At 48.3% G+C, this 16276-nt stretch overlaps 2 protein-coding genes across 2 annotated transcripts; one reads left to right on the top strand and one right to left on the bottom strand.

Moving 5' to 3' along the window:
- LOC110434900 (serine/threonine receptor-like kinase NFP) lies at positions 3897 to 8268 on the top strand. The gene is made up of 2 exons (XM_021459798.1): positions 3897 to 5405; positions 7263 to 8268. The coding sequence occupies exons 1-2, from the start codon at positions 4179 to 4181 to the stop codon at positions 8010 to 8012; spliced, it is 1977 nt and encodes a 658-aa protein (XP_021315473.1). The 5' UTR covers positions 3897 to 4178; the 3' UTR covers positions 8013 to 8268.
- On the bottom strand, positions 12596 to 14818 carry LOC8073212 (scarecrow-like protein 8). Its single transcript, XM_002452706.2, has one exon. It carries the CDS (start codon positions 14685 to 14687, stop codon positions 12798 to 12800), a length of 1890 nt encoding a protein of 629 aa, XP_002452751.1. The 5' UTR covers positions 14688 to 14818; the 3' UTR covers positions 12596 to 12797.

Below are 16276 nucleotides of genomic sequence, written 5' to 3'. Positions count from 1 at the left end.
AAGTTAGAGACCAAGTGCTAATTAAATTTTGTTCCCTTTATCTTTGTAATATTCAATGATTTTTTAGCTTTTATGTATATTGTAAAATAAAATTTTGTTTATACTATCTATGCTATTGTGTTATATGTATTTCATCATGTATGATCATTGTGGGATTAAATAGGCCCTCTATTCCTCTATGCTCAAATTCTGGCTCCGCCCCTGCCTCGGCCTCTCATCGTATTGCATCCTCTCCCCACGCGCAGCTCCTCCTCTCCTCAAGTGTGACCCTCTCCTTACATCTAACCCTCAGCCATGATCCTCCCTGCCTCCAACGTGTGATTGTCTCCCCCATACGCAGCTCTAGCCGACAGGACAATGGCTACTGTTGCAGCGCTCCCGCCAGGACAAGGCGGGGCATCGCCTTTGTGGCCCTAGAGGACACGAGCTCCGCCACTACAAGTGGGAAGGCCAAGACGCATGAACACCCTTACGGTAGCCCATGGCCACGCTGCCACCACACGGACCCAATGCGCCAAACCCTAGAGGTGCATAATGATAATTTCTCAGGTGTGATCTTTTTTGATAATAGTGTTTTTACGGTTCTTGGACTAGATATTCACCTGGTTGCTTATTCTTTTTAATCATTGTCTTAGCCAACGGGTTCTAAATAATAATCAATGCTCAAAGAAGCTATTGATCCAAACTGCCTAAGTATCATTAACATAATGGTATTGCCATACTTTCTCACACACACGCAATTTTTCTCACACACACGCAATGTAATGCTTACATTGTTTTGATTCCCTATTACTTGTAATGGCTAATCCCATATTGTAATGATTATATCCTTTGGTTTATTTTTCTATTAATGACTAATCATCATTGCTTTGATCATAACATAGTGAATTAAAAAATGTTTGAAGAGAGCATCCTTATTTTCTAACTAGACAAACCTATAAGGTCATATAAAATTGGTGATTTGTTTTTGCTTAAAAAGCAAGCCTACAAGGTCATATAAAATTGGTGATTTGTTTTTGCTTAAAAAGCATCATTCTACTGTGGTTGTATGGTGGAGAGGTTTCTCTTTAGCTTCAACTAAATTCATCTTGCCTTCTGCCTTCTGAGGGGGTGTCTTTGCTTTTTATAGGCCGGTGGGATGAACCGTGACCCTTAGATCAAACCGATTTAAAAGGATTGTGGAGATTGAAAACTTAGGTTAGTGGAACATTGTGAGAGGAGGCCGCTGCCATGTGGGGCCAGGCTAGGGCGGTGGACCTGGGTGGCTTCCAGGTGAGCCCTGCCTTTAGGGGTCGTATTCTGGTCCCTTCTAGAATATTCTCCTTCCCACGCTGTCGTGGAATATGCTTTTTGCATCGACATTGTCCATTTATTTCGTTATTTTCTGGATAACACTCTACATAACACAGATTCACCAAAACCTGTGAAACTCTGTCAGCTAAACAACTATTACTACATTGTATTTCATTATTTATCCTTTTTCTTGGTTGATTGTTGGTTTGAAATGGATGGTTGACAACCATCAACAGCGATCCGGACACTTATAGAAGATACGATCCTTGTTGGGAATTGGGATACTTCTTCCTCACTTGATACTCCTGCACAATCTTCCCACACTTACTGGCACCGCACCCAATGAGAGCGAGGTCTGGCCTTAGTCGCTTTGGAACCCGATGAGAGGCCAAGGATCCAGAAGCAGTTGCCATCTTCCCTCTATATATATACTCATTTTTGTAAACTACTGTAAATTTCTCTTTTTTTCTCTATTTCCTCGAAACCATGAAATGTGCAATGCATACAAGCAATGAAAGCTGATTACTAGTTTTGATGAACTACTTTAAGCTTCCTTTCATCCAAATATGCAACTAATTGTCTTAGACATTGTCTTAGACTTTGTGATACAGTTTGCATACTGAATTACACCATCTGTGCTTGATGCCACCGTATCTTTGCTTTTGCACCCGCCGATGCAGGCGCGTACAATCCAGCAGGCCAACCAAACGGCTTGCTCTGCGCCTGCCTTGGTGTGGCCAGCGAAGCTCTGTGGCCTGTTCATGGGTTGGTCTCTTGGATGCCCAGTAGTGCCTAAACCTTGTAATTTGGGCCCAATACGAGCTTTTGGCCTTGTAGCACCTATTTGTGTCTTTGTTTCATGGTCCGACAGCAACATAGCCAATTTTTCTCAATGGCTAGCACTATCCTTTTTTATGGTTGAGAGCTTGCTTAAAAGAAATCAGGGTTAAAATCTGGTTACCCTATTGGTCATTTAGCTTGGCTTTTGCATTGATTGGAATCTCAGGTTTTGTTTGAGTGAATTTATCAAAACTAATTTAATTTGCACGGAACGAAACATAACTGCTAAAAGAAAAACACACACACATATAGAGGCTCACATGTATTCCCTAATATAAAAATAATAAGGACACACATATACTTACTTTGTGCAGACATCAAAGAGACTGGACCAGTAGATTTTGCAATTAATAGGATTAATTCAAAGAACAGTTACTCCCTCTATATAGAATTTAGAAGTCGTTTTGGACAATGTTTAGATCAAACGTTGTGAATATAAATCATCAATAATTTCTAAACTGTTGAGTTTGTAAATATAAAAATTATATGAATAGATTGTTTTGAAAATACTTTCATAAAAATATACATATATCATTTTTTCTAAATATTTTTATAAAAATAAGAGGTCAAAGTTGTGTTTTGAAGATCTTGTCGCTGTCCTAAACGTCTTCTAAATCTTATACGGAGAGAAGCAAATAATATTAATGTGAACACCATTACCGAATCAACAACTCTAACCTAGGTCGTTTTTACCAGAAGGAACGTAACCTCAGCTTGCAAGAATTGATCACATTTGGATGGAGAACAAACAAATCTGGATTTACCTCTTCTAACACAGGCATTCGAGAAGTTGAGACTTCAAACTGATGTGGGAGGAGAAAATCAATATCAATTGATTGTGGTGTCTCCAGTCTCCTGCAGAACTTCTCCACTACGTCGGGGACTTACCGCCAATCTGTCACAGTGCCAATCCCCTCTTTCACGTTAGCGTGATACTGAAATGGTCACACTGGCATCACCTTGAACATCAGCACCAGGCCTTGTTTACTTCCCGAAAATTTTTACAAAATGTTCAAAATTTTCCGTCACATCAAATTTTGCGGCACATACATAAAACATTAAATATAGATAAAATAAAATAACTAATTATATAGTTCGCATGTAATTTGCTAGACGGATCTTTTAAGACTAGTTAATCTATAATTCGATAATAATTATCAAATACAAACGAAAATATTATAATAGTATTTTGTAAAATTTTTCAAGAAGTAAACAAGACCCAACTAGTAGTCACACCATAATGGTTTTGTTTCTTGGACCAGCGAGAAAGAGGCTCAAATTCACCGAGGCACCAAGGCCGTGTTTTATTCGTGAAGAGAAAAATTTCGTCACACTATAACAGTTTCGTTTGTTTATGGTAATTATTATTCAACCATGGACTAACTAGGCTCAAATAATTTGTCTCGTAAATTTTGACCAAATTATGTAATTAGTTTTTATTTTTATCTATATTTAATACTCCATGCATGTGTTTAAAGATTTAATATGATAAGAAATTTTGAAAAATTTAGATTTTGAGGTGGAAGTAAACAAGACCCAAGGAGACCGGACACTGGAGACCTCACTTCTGACTTCCCCAGGTCCAGATCCGTGTGTGCACGGTTCTCCTGGTAGGTAAGGAAAAATTCATGGACCCGGGCCAATCTGTTGCTGTTGCTAGTCCAAGCCCAATTCGAAAAGCAACCAGGGCTCCACCACGGGAACTAGTCGCCCATGATGGCGACCGGAGTGGGAGAGAACAAGAGGAATTCCACTCGCCCCCTCCTCCACTACAGAAAAAAGAAACGAGAAATATCACGGCCATGGCCCTCGCAAGTCAAGGGTCCCGACTCCCGAGTCCCGACGAGGACGAAGGCAAGCGGCCGCCCGCGCTTGACGATTCCGCCGCTCAGGACACCAGCCGAACACAGGTGAGGTGACTAGCGCGGCATCCCCGCGCATATATCAACCCACATCGATTTGCAACTTGCTTTAGCCACCAGTCCACCACCACCACCACCAACCCGCGCGTCCCGTGCCGCGCCTATCCACAGCGAAAAGCCACGATGCGGCGGCGGCCGCCGCCGCCAGCGCTGAGGCTGAGCGCGCTGTTGCTGCTGCTGTTCTTCCTCTGCCTGTGCGCGTTCCCCGCGCCGGCGCGGTCGCAGAACACGACCGCGGCCACGGCGGCGCCGGCGTCCGTCGAGGGGTTCAACTGCTCCGCCAACCGCACGTACCCGTGCCAGGCGTACGCGCTCTACCGCGCCGGCTTCGCGAGCGTGCCGCTCGATCTGGCCGCCATCGGCGACCTCTTCGCCGTCAGCCGCTTCATGGTCGCGCACGCCAACAACCTCTCCACCGCCGCCGTGCCGGCCAACGGGGAGCCGCTGCTCGTGCCGCTCCAGTGCGGGTGTCCCTCCGGGTCACCCAACTCGTACGCGCCGATGCAGTACCAGATCGCCCCGGGGGACACCTACTGGATCATCTCCACCACCAAGCTGCAGAACCTCACGCAGTACCAGGCCGTGGAGCGCGTGAACCCCACGCTCGTGCCCACCAACCTCGACGTCGGCACCATGGTCACGTTCCCCATCTTCTGCCAGTGCCCGGCCAAAGACGACAACGCCACCGCGCTCGTCACCTACGTCATGCAGCCCGGGGACACCTACTCGTCCATTGCCGCCGACTTCTCCGTCGACACCCAGTCGCTCGTCTCCCTCAACGGGCCCGAGCCCAGGACGCAGCAGTTCGCCGAGATACTCGTGCCGCTCCGCCGCCAGGTGCCGAATTGGCTGCCCCCAATCGTGCTCCGGAACAACGCCTCCACGACGCCAGCGTCCCCGCCGCCCTCGGCCTCTCCCAACGCGACCGTGGTGAGCGACGACCGGAACGGGGTGGTCACCGGCCTTGCCGTCGGGCTGGGCATCGTCGGCGCGCTCTGGCTGCTGCAGATGCTGCTGCTGGTCTGCTTGTGCAGACGGCTCAAGGCGAAGGGACGACGAGGTGACTCGGTGGCAAGCGGCGACGGCGTCGAGGGCGGCAGGTTCGCTAAGAACTCGTCCGCCGGCGGCGGCGGCGGCGTTGGCGGGGAGAGATTCCTGGTCAGCGACATATCTGAGTGGCTGGACAAGTACAGGGTGTTCAAGGTGGAGGAGCTGGAGCGTGGCACCGGGGGATTCGACGACGCGCACCTCGTCAACGGCAGCGTGTACAAGGCCAACATCGACGGCGTGGTGTTCGCCGTGAAGAAGATGAAGTGGGACGCCTGCGAGGAGCTCAAGATCCTGCAAAAGGTACGTCCCCCTGTTCCTTCCCCAAGTGAATTGCTAGCTTCGGCTTCAGTGCTGTCACAACTCATAATACAAAATTGCTTTGAATTATGTCTGTTCTCACTAACTAAGAAACTGCTAATCGCTAAGGCTTGCTGACCTATTGATTATTGGTCTGATGACCATTACAATTTGTGTGTTTCTGATTGGGACAGTATGATTTAAAGAACGTTTGTGCTGATATCTATTTTTTTGGTAAATGCACGCACTTCTATAAATATTCTCTTCCAAATTATGGATCGCAGTGGTTAGTTAAGTGAACTAACAACAGCCAACAGAACTAGTCGAAGTAGTGATGTAGCAGTATTTTGAAGTCCTGTTTGTGCCTGAGTTTCCCTTTCTAAGGCATGGGTCGTTGGTTTGGAATCTTGCTACTGACACTGACATCAACTAGCAAGAGTGCATCTCTCTATTGGTTGATGCGTCTTTGTTTTGGTTGATTGAAGACATAAGCCAAATTATTGATGGTAGTGCCGCAGTGGGTTTAGGAAATTCAATTTTAGATTTGTAGCTGAGAGTGTCATCAGATGCCTTGCACTGAAACCGTTCTGCAGGGCAGCACATGGCAGCGGTGGTACTAAAGGATCGACGAGCCATACAAAAGTACAAGAACATCCAACCATACATCAGCAAACAACTTGATAAGAGTATTTGTTTGATTATCCTTATCCCTTTAATGGAGAGGTCCAGTTGTTGTTGTTTTTCCTGAGCGGCAGGTCCATTTGTTTTGGTTATGGTCTTCTCATAATACTATCCTAATGGACCTACAACCTGTAGACGTATAGTGTAGGGTCACGACGTATGAATGGGATGGTGCAGACTGCAGATGGTTGACTGCCAAGCGTGGGCGGGTCTCGATCACCACCTCCGTCTCAAAAAGATATCATTACAACTTAGTGTTAATTCTCTTAATTTAATCTTAGATCAAACTAGGGCCCTGTTTGGTTCCCCTTGCTAAATTTTAGTTAGCTAAACTTTAGTCACTTTAGTAGCTAAAGTTCCAAACACATTGACTAAAAGGAGCTAAAATAGTTTAGTTCCATTAGTCATTCAAAAGTAGCTAAAATAATTTTAACTAGCTAAAATTTAACAAGGGGAACAAACAGGCCCTAAATCTACATCTTTTTGAGACGGGTGTATTATTTCTCACGTTTCCTATAGTCCAGATGCTTGAAATCAAGGATTGAGATAGATCGAGAGAGGAAGAGAAAGAAGATGTATAGTGCATTAGTGCTAGTAGTTTTCTAGATAGAGAGATTAAGATCTAATTGGTACTGTTCATCGTCTGAAAATAACATAAAATCCATTTGAGAAATAGCAGCCTCCATTATTTCTTTTTTTTAAAAAAAAAGATAATTCGATAGATTGATCACCATCCTCGCAAGTAATAATATTGCTCGTCACTTCATCAGTCACCACCCACCAGCCAGCCACCCTAGGGCAAGCCACGACATAGTCAAGTACATTGCGTTTGGTTGGCGTTTTTGCTCTGCCCCTCGATCACATGCGCGACTAATGACGCCGAGCACCTACACGGTAGCATCACTACATGAGTCTTCTCACGCTGATGTACGACGTTGAACTATTCTCCAATTTTCAACGAAGTCTGCTGTCCTGACAGAGCGGACACGTAGAGGTGCAGTGACTAGGTTGTTGAATTTTTCTTCGAATCAGCATCATCACCAACTCGTCAACCCTTGACGGTTTGTGGCAAACATGGATGAGTGGCATGCGTCTGTGTGAACATTTTGCCATAGATGCAAACACTGCAGGATTTTTTTGTTTTTTTGCAACATGTTTAATTGTATATTTCGTTCGCAGGTGAACCACAGCAACCTGGTGAAGCTAGAGGGGTTCTGCATCAACTCGGCGACGGGCGACTGCTACCTGGTGTACGAATACGTGGAGAACGGGTCGCTTGACCTGTGGCTGCTGGACCGCGACCGCGCGCAGCGCCTGAACTGGCGCGCGCGCCTGCACATCGCGCTCGACCTCGCCCACGGCCTGCAGTACATCCACGAGCACACCTGGCCGCGCGTGGTGCACAAGGACATCAAGAGCAGCAACGTCCTCCTGGACGCCCGCATGCGCGCCAAGATCGCCAACTTCGGCCTCGCCAAGACGGGCCACAACGCCGTCACCACACACATCGTGGGCACCCAGGGGTACATCGCGCCCGAGTACCTCGCCGACGGCCTCGTCACCACCAAGATGGACGTGTTCGCCTACGGGGTCGTCCTGCTGGAGCTGGTGTCCGGGCGCGAGGCCGCGGACGAGAGCGGCGAGCCGCTGTGGGCGGACGCCGAGGACAGGGTGTTCCGGGGCCGCGACGAGAGGCTGGAGGCCCGCGTCGCGGCGTGGATGGACCCGGCGCTCGCGGAGCAGACGTGCCCGCCGGGGAGCGTGGCCAGCGTGGTCAGCGTGGCCAGGGCGTGCCTGCACAAGGACCCGTCCAAGCGCCCCAGCATGGTGGACGTAGCCTACACGCTGTCCAAGGCGGACGAGCACTTCGCCGACTACTCCGGTGAGAGCGTGTCGGTTGACGGCAGCGGCGACATCGCTGCTCGGTGAACCATCCTTCGTTTGGCTAGCACTCCTACTCACTAGTAATAGGTTTCTTAGTCATCAGTTCGCGTTGTACAGTAAATGTTAAAGGTCTAGCGTCTAGCGAGCGGGGGACGAGTCAGCAGTGAGTATATTGAATAATAACGCCGGCATTCTGCGAGCCTGCGAGGTTCGTGAAATCTATCGACTTGATGTGTATATATACTCTTATATAGTACTATTATGTAAATGAGGATTAATCCGTGTCTTTTTTTTGCGATTAGGATGAATCCGTGTGTCTGTGTGTGTAACAAAATGGGTTACCGACGAAACCAACCGATGCCTTGGTGTCGTACTGTCGTATGTCATGTTTTAGGTGTTTACCGTTTTATAAACCATAATTAGCGTACTTTAGTGGCAAAATAGCGACAAAATTATGCATGAACGTAAATAGCGGCACAATTTTTTTCAAGCTATTTCGGGCTATAGCGACAAAAATAGCGGGCTATTTTTTTTTTATGGTCGTATGTTACATTGGCGACGGATGGTGTTTGGGAAGCGAACATCGTCGCTCGTGGACGTCTAGCCCATTTTTCCGGATTCCTGAATTGGGCCGTCCGAAAGCAGCTACCAGCATTGCAGCCCACTTCCTCACAAAAAAAATAAAGGAAAAAGTCACTTTTCCTCCCTTTAACTTTCATCAAAGTCCACTTTTCCTACCTCAACTCTAAAACCGAACAAATCATCTTTCTCAACTTTTCAAACCGTGTATTTTACCTCCCTAGAGTGGTTTCAAAGACGGTTGTCCTATAGTGAATAGTGGTTTTGCTATAGTGATAGTAGTTTTGTCTTTTTGTTTTAAAATTATTTTGGCTAAATCTTTGAAAAATTATAATAAATCACAAAAAATCTTAAAATCCAATTTTGTTGGATTCTACATAAGTAGATCTACACAATGAACATATAATATGGTATGCTTTAATACAAAGTTTTTACTATAAAGGTTTTGTCTTTTTCTTTTTTATTTATTTCGGCTAAATATTTGAAAAATCATAGTAAATTACAGAAAAATCATAAAATATAAATTATAATTTTGTTAGACTCCACATGAGCATATCTACACATTAATATATAATATAGTATGCTTTAGTATAATTTTTTTGTAGCTTTTAGATCTATGCTTTTCTGTAATTAATTGAAATAATTCATAGTTGCAGCTTATATAATTATTTTATGTACTAAAACATACATATATTATATGTTCATTGTGTATATATACTCATATGGAGTCTAAAAAATTAGATTTTCTATTTTATTATTTCATCCAAAGGTCGTGCCTTGGACCGAAGGCCAGACACGAAGCCCGTAGAAACACGGACCGCTAGGCACGATGGCCCGTAGCGGTCCAACGACCTGTGGCACGGCACAACGTTGGGCCATGCCAACCCAGCCCGGCTCGTTGGACATATATAAGTACGGAGGTTTTACACGTAGGTACTAAAATTTAGTAGATGTTTGGATAGGGTATTGCGTGGGGTATTTGGATAGTAATAAAAAACACATCATAGAAGTTCTCAGTTATCCACGAGATGAATTTATAACTTTAATTAAGCCATCAATAGTATATGTTTATTATAGCACCACATTATCAAATTATAGACTAATTAGTTTTAAAATTTCATCTTTGCAAATTAGTCTCAGTGTGTGCATTTGGTTTCATAAATACTAATCTATATTTTATACTCCATGCATATTTTAAATATCTGATAAGACAACGACTAAAGTTTAGAAGGTGTAATGTGAAACACCCTCTTACATGACAGTGCCAGTGGAGCACTGAACTAGTGCAACAGCAAGGTCGGTCAGCTCACTCTTCAGCTGTTGCTCTACTCCAACTTTTATGTGGGGCTCAATTAACGCGCTCGCGTTGACAAACTTTTTTGCCTTTGCGTTGCTCGGTGCATAACTGGGTGCCCACGCATGCGCCGCCGATCAGCAAATTAAGAAACGATTGTCAGGCGCCTATCATACTATTTGTGTTGATCTTGTACATGTCCATACAAATTCGCTCGATCTGGCAAACGAGACGCAGCACAGCAACCAGCTAGGACTACCAGCCTATACCGCAGAGATCATGTCAACGTCCCTTTTTGAGACATCACGCATGCTCCGGTGGTGCTGCATCGTCGACGAAGATTTTAAGATTTTTTTTTCAACTTAAACGAAGAATTTAAGATTCGACACGATCGATTTGAAATCACCAATGGGTGATCTAGGCGGTGTCCTTTCTTGATTCGAGGAGGAACCAGAGGAGCATATATAATTCCCGTCGGTTAGGTTCGACCGTGAAGTAGGCAGGCTGCGGCCTTTAGACGAACCGCTAGGTCCAAAAGAACACGTTAAAAACGTTTTTCTGAGAAAAAGAGTTTTGGGCACGTCGTAAATGCATTTTGCTGCCTCGCTCGCTCACGCTACATTCGCTGGCGGTCTTCCTTGTGCTCTTGAAAAAAGAGCATTCGCTCACGGAGGGAAAACGTGTCAGCTAGCGCGCTGATTCCGCGTTTTACACGTTATCACCCTTGCGCCCCCCGCGCATATGCCCACCGTGTTTTCGAGCCTCACCACGAGACGGCCGGGTAGTGTTTTGCACAAACATGAGGAGGCAACCCCCAGTAACTCATAAGCACGGATGCTGTCCGAGCTGTGTCCAGGCGGGCTAAGGCACATCGGCGAGGTGCAAAGAAACTAATAAAAATAAATATTATATTTTAGGTAAATATATTGTATAATAAAATTTAACCAAGTTGATAACCTCGTCATTGTTTTTTTAATTAAGTAATAACTAGTAAAAGTTTGACACGAATTTAAAAATTGAAGTCTTCAAGACAGAGGGAGTATATAAGAAACATTGTTCTCTATATATAAGAAATACTTTTCTTCTAATCTGCACTCAAGGATTGGGGAAGAGCTGAAGAGGTATGGAGCTGCGTTGTCACCATACACGCTTTGAGAAGCTGCGTGGCAGTGCCATCCCAGTCACATATTCCCCACCATTGTCGCCTTGGATTGTCAGTGGTAATTTTTTCTTACCCTGTTGCATGGGCACTAGGGAAGCTCAACGTAGCTTCGCCCCTGCGTAGATCTGCAGCTCTGGTCTAATCCATCACATGAAACCAACCTAGGCGTAAATACGTTCTCACTCTGAGAGTCTAATGTTTTTAACTTTAATCAAATACATACAAGAAAAAAATTAATACTATATAAACTTATTTGGTGTTGTTGAATTTTTCTATAAATTTAGTTAAACTAAAAAAACATTGACTGATACAAATACCATAACGACATTTATTTTGGTAGGGAGAGAGTAGAAAAGAATACAAAACGGTGGCACTAAATGTGAGAAAGTCGTGACTTGTAGAGCTATGCTGATGTGGTCATATACTCCTATGTGTCTGCAATGATTGAATTTATGACTTGATTGAAGTTTTCGCCCATTGCACTTAAACTTCTCAGCCCGGGTTATTAGCCATGGTAGAATGTTTTTGTCTCACAACAAAATAGCATGATCAGACTTATCAACGTTTAATGGTTTTGAAAATTTTGAATTGTTATTGAGATTCGAGATATTCATCGAGTGAAATTTTGCGCCCAACGACTTTTGATCCCAAACAGCCCCGTCGGGCGACCCTAGGGCTTGAGACTGAGGACGAGTTTAGTTTCTGAAGTGAAAATTTTCGTGACATTGTAGCACTTTCGTTTGTTTATGGTAATTATTGTCCAACTATGAACTAACTAGGCTCAAAAGATTTGTCTCGTAAATTTTGACCAAACTATACAATTAGTTTTTATTTTCATCTATATTTAATACTCCATGCATGCGTATAAATATTCAATGTGACAAAAATTTTTGAAAATTTTTGGATTTTTGGGTGGAACTAAACAAGGCCTGAGATACTGTAGGAGAGAGTGCTGAGATCCGGCGAGCTAGTCAGTGCTCACGTCTAAGCACGCCGGGGTACGAGGTTACATTTTTTTTTTTTGACAAGGTAACGACGTTAGTTGGATAGTCCGACAAGATATGAAGGGACTTGTCACCAAAAGCGCCCATACCATGGGCCTGCATGTCAGGAAACCACAGGTCAAGGGACGCGGTCGCAGTGTTTAGGACCTGAACTGCTAGTACAGTAGAGAAACTCAGCGTTGAGAGCAAAGGATCGTTCATCTCTTGAATATCCTGATGTATTTTTCGTGTGTGGAACACGCGATATATCCCATTCAATCAGCGTCAGCAGTGATGTTACCTAACTATTTACGTTAACAAGGAAACAAAGCTATTCAGTATTCTACTTTGTGGTACCTAAGATCACAGTTAGGTTTAAGCAGGTGAGAACGCCTGAAGGAAAGCGAGCGCCCGATACGCGATTGCCAGGCTCTGTTGCCGGGCGCGCTACAGGCGCGAGACCGATGGGAGGTTGACTGGATTGTTTAACAGAAAACAACACCAGCAAGGCAGCAGCCAGCAGCATGGCAACAAGTAGCCACGCATCCAAATCGAGCCCACAGTGTTGTCAAAAAGGATTAAAAAAAAAAATCGAGCCCACAGCCACAGGAGAGAGATTCGGATAGAACCACGAATGATGCAAACAATTACTACTACAATATTCAACTACCATTGGCCGTAAAGAATTTAGAGAGATTATTACAAGGTCTTGGATGCACAACGGCTGTTCCTGATGTACTCTGATGGACTGGTGGTGGTAACAATGCTGTAACCGGGAGCTGATGAGCTCATCGTCACCAGGCGTGCTACGCTTAACGCCAGGCGGAGGCGACGGTGACCACGCGCCCCTTCCAGCCGACCCCGAGCCGGCCGCTGTCGAGCTTCACGTCGAACCCCGGACGTAGCCGTGCCTTGACGCGGTCGGCGATGCCCTGCCCAATCGCCACGGGCCGCAGCCCCGCCATGCCGAACCGTGCGCGCCACTTGCCGAACACCTCGCACCGCTCCACCCGGTCGGGGCCCTCCCGCGCCACGGCGTTGGCCGCCTTGTTCGCCAGGGCCGCCTCGCCGCGGGCCCTCTGCGCGCTGTCACGGGCCAGGGTCGCGTCCAGCGACTCCAGCACCGCGCCGTAGTGCGCGCACGCGTCGGCGAACCGCGCCGCCAGAGGCGCCGTGTTGGCGTTGAGCTCCTGCTCTACGAGCGTCACCACGCGCGGGCACAGCGCGCGCACGCCGCGGAGGAGCTCGTCGCGCGGGTTCGCCGGGGACACGCTCTCGTCCGGGACGCGCGAGAGAACGAACGCCAGGTTCACCACCAGCGCCTCCCCTCCTCCTGGCTCGCACCCGAGCCTCGACGCCTCAATCTCTCCAGCGACGCAGCTGACTGCTTTGAACCGGAACTCCAGTCCTGCCTGCTGGGCGTGCCTCTTGAGCCGCTGCTCCGTGGCCGGGAGCGCCTGCGCTAGAGCCGGCGTGAACGGCGACGTGGGGTCGGCGACGGCCGTGACCTTGAGACATGTGCCGGCAACGCGGCGGCTGGAGAGGGCTTCGATGAGGGCGAGATGCTGCGCGATGCTTACGTCGAAGTCGATCAGGTGGATGACGCGCTGGTCCGCCACGGCGTCGAGGATGGCGAGGTTTGCACCGTGGAGGGCGAGGTCGAAGCAGGGGGAGACGGCGTGCAGCAGCTGCCACGCCGCACGCTGCTCAGCGCCGCATAGGCCCGCGAGGTGGTGTTGAGGCGCGGGCGGTCGTCCGATGCGGGAGGACAGGGCGGACGCCATCATGGCCACCAGCCTCTGTTCCGCGTCCCCGCGCGGGTTCGCGGCAGTCTTCAGGACCGCGAGCTGAGCGGCCCCCGCTGCGTGGTTGCCGTCGGCGATGGCGGCGGCCGCCTCGGAGAGCAGCTGCCGCGACGAGGCTGTCGAGGTCGGCGGCGAGCTGGACGCTGCCGACGAAGCCGTGGACGACGAGGAGTTCGACGGAGACCTTATTGACACGGCAGGCGCGGTGTTGTGGTTGTTGGGAAGAGACGCCAGAGGCGCGGCGGTGATGGAATTGAGCTCCTGTATCGTGTCCCCCCACGCAGAGCTGGTGACCGTGGAGCCGCATGCACTCCCCGTCGCATCTGCCTCGCCATCGTCGTCGTCGCCGAGTAGGTGCTTCTCCAGCTCCTGCAACAGCACCAGCTCTCTGGCCGCGGAGCGACCCGCAGCCGGCACCCTGGCCACGGCCTGCGGAGGCGCGGACGGCGCGGCCACCATCTGCCGCTGCAACAGCGGCAGCATATGCGACGGCGGCGTCTCCAAGTGCGACGCGGTGGTGAGCGACGACAGCGTCGACGACGGCTGCGGCGAGAGGCCGGCAAAGCTCGACGAAGGCGGCCTGGAGGAACCCGGGGCCCGCGAGACGACGGCCCCCGCCAGGACGGACCCGATGTCGATCGGCGGGTGCGCGATCTGCGACTGCGCCGCGACGCGCTGCCTCACCTCGCGCAGGTACAGCGCCTGCTGCCACCTCTCCACCTCGCCATGGCTCCTCTTAAGCACCCCGCCGCTCGCCACGGCCGCAACGTCCTGTCGCGGCGGCAGCAGCGGCCGCGGTTGCCTCTTCAGCGCCGGCGCCTGCGCGGCCGATCCGGCGCCGTAGGCGTAGGCGTACCCACGGCGAGGGTCGCACCACGGCGCGCCAGCGGGGTCCATGCCGCCGGAGAAGCCCAGAGCAAAGCAAGAGCTGCGTAGACACCGCCGCACGGGAGCAGGCAGGGAAAGCGCGAGACGAGAGAGAAGGATGACAAGAGGATGGGACGAATCTACCGTGCAGGAGGAGGAAATAAGGCCTTGTTTAGTTCTCAAAAACTACCAAAAATTTTCAAGATTCCCCGTCACATCGAATCTTAGGACACATGCATGAAGCATTAAATATGGATAAAAATATAAACTAATTACACAGTTTACCTGTAAATCGCGAGAAGAATCTTTTGACCCTAGTTAGTCTATGATTGGAGAATATTTGCCACAAACAAACGAAAGTGCTACGGTACTCGAAGCCAAAATTTTTCGCAAACTGAACAAGGCCTAATATGGAATCCCGGGTAGCGAAAACCCGGCCGTGCACATTCAATTCCTTGCTCCGCTAATAAAGCGCCTGCCTTTCGCAGCCCACACCTGACGACGGTATACTTTCCCCCGGTGCGAACCAGAGCGGACTCTGCGCTTTGCTTGGGATCCGACGCCAACGCAACGCCGGTGCGGCAGTAGTCAGTGACGCTGACGGCGCGACCGTGGCCGTGGCCGTGGCAGCGTGCGCCTGCGCGGTTGGGGGAATTGACCGATCGGTGGGTCTGGGGCGGGCCAGGCTTTTACCATGGACGAGGAGGAATCGAATCGTCGGTCGACGCGGTCATCAATCCGTGTTTGGGCCAGGTTTTGATGCGAAAATACGGTCGGGGATGCTGAGGCTGCCGGTTACGCATGTATGTAGCAATGACGCGGTGCGTTTCATCTCAAGGGGAAAAAAATGACGAGGACGTGGCAGGTGATGAGGTGGTGCGGTGAAGGGATGTGGAAACGGGGAGCGAGAGAGAGAGAGAGACGTCGCATCAAGCCATGATCCCCGTCGGGACGCCGCCGTCTCTACGGGCGCCCACAACACCTGCCGGTGACGGTGCTCTAAAGTCCAAACGCCACGCCACCGGCTAAGGTTGGAGAAAACTTGATTAGAGACACAGACGACACACACTAAGAAGGTTATTATCAGATAACCTTCCTTACGTCTCGTCTGGATCTTTTTATTTTGGCTAAATTAAAATCTACTCCCCAAATTAATCAAGCTATTGGCTTAGGATTTAACATTCTAAAAATTTATAAACTTTACCTATGAGTCTATCTTAAATTCATGAGGTTGGAGATTCTGTAGCCCACACACTCTATTTTCGCTCACCAGCTTGTACCATGTTATTTAGCTTGCTCATTTATAACAACAATTCAGCAAACAAGTATTTCCCCCCATATGGCCACTAGCAACACACAAGTACGTTCCGCATGTGTCCATGTTAACTTGATGGATACTCCCTCTGTCATGTAATATAATATAATGTATTTTAGAATTTTAAGACAAATTAAGAGAGAACATAAAAAACACATTGTCTGGGTACCTTGATCAAGAGAATAAAAAGGCCAAAGCTTACCGCCTAAAAGCCAGGTTGGGCCGGGACTGTTCCTTCTTGGCCCAACAACCAAATCTAGTAGGGTAATGCGTCACCCACGACTCGCTCGAGTCTTGGCCCAGA

Source organism: Sorghum bicolor, chromosome 4, assembly GCF_000003195.3.
Source record: "Sorghum bicolor cultivar BTx623 chromosome 4, Sorghum_bicolor_NCBIv3, whole genome shotgun sequence".
In the NCBI taxonomy this organism is placed as follows: domain Eukaryota; kingdom Viridiplantae; phylum Streptophyta; class Magnoliopsida; order Poales; family Poaceae; genus Sorghum; species Sorghum bicolor.
Note: the sequence above shows the minus strand (reverse complement) of the source record. Positions and strands in the feature narration are given on the sequence as shown.

What these genes read in the sequence shown, in the direction of transcription:
- LOC8073212 (XM_002452706.2), bottom strand. Translation starts at nt 14,687, where the DNA reads ATGGACCCCGCTGGCGCGCCGTGGTGCGACCCTCGCCGTGGGTACGCC.
- LOC110434900 (XM_021459798.1), top strand. Translation starts at nt 4,179, where the DNA reads ATGCGGCGGCGGCCGCCGCCGCCAGCGCTGAGGCTGAGCGCGCTGTTG. An exon ending in AGCTCAAGATCCTGCAAAAG is followed by an intron (nt 5,406 to 7,262) that starts GTACGTCCCCCT and finishes TTTCGTTCGCAG; the next exon opens with GTGAACCACAGCAACCTGGT.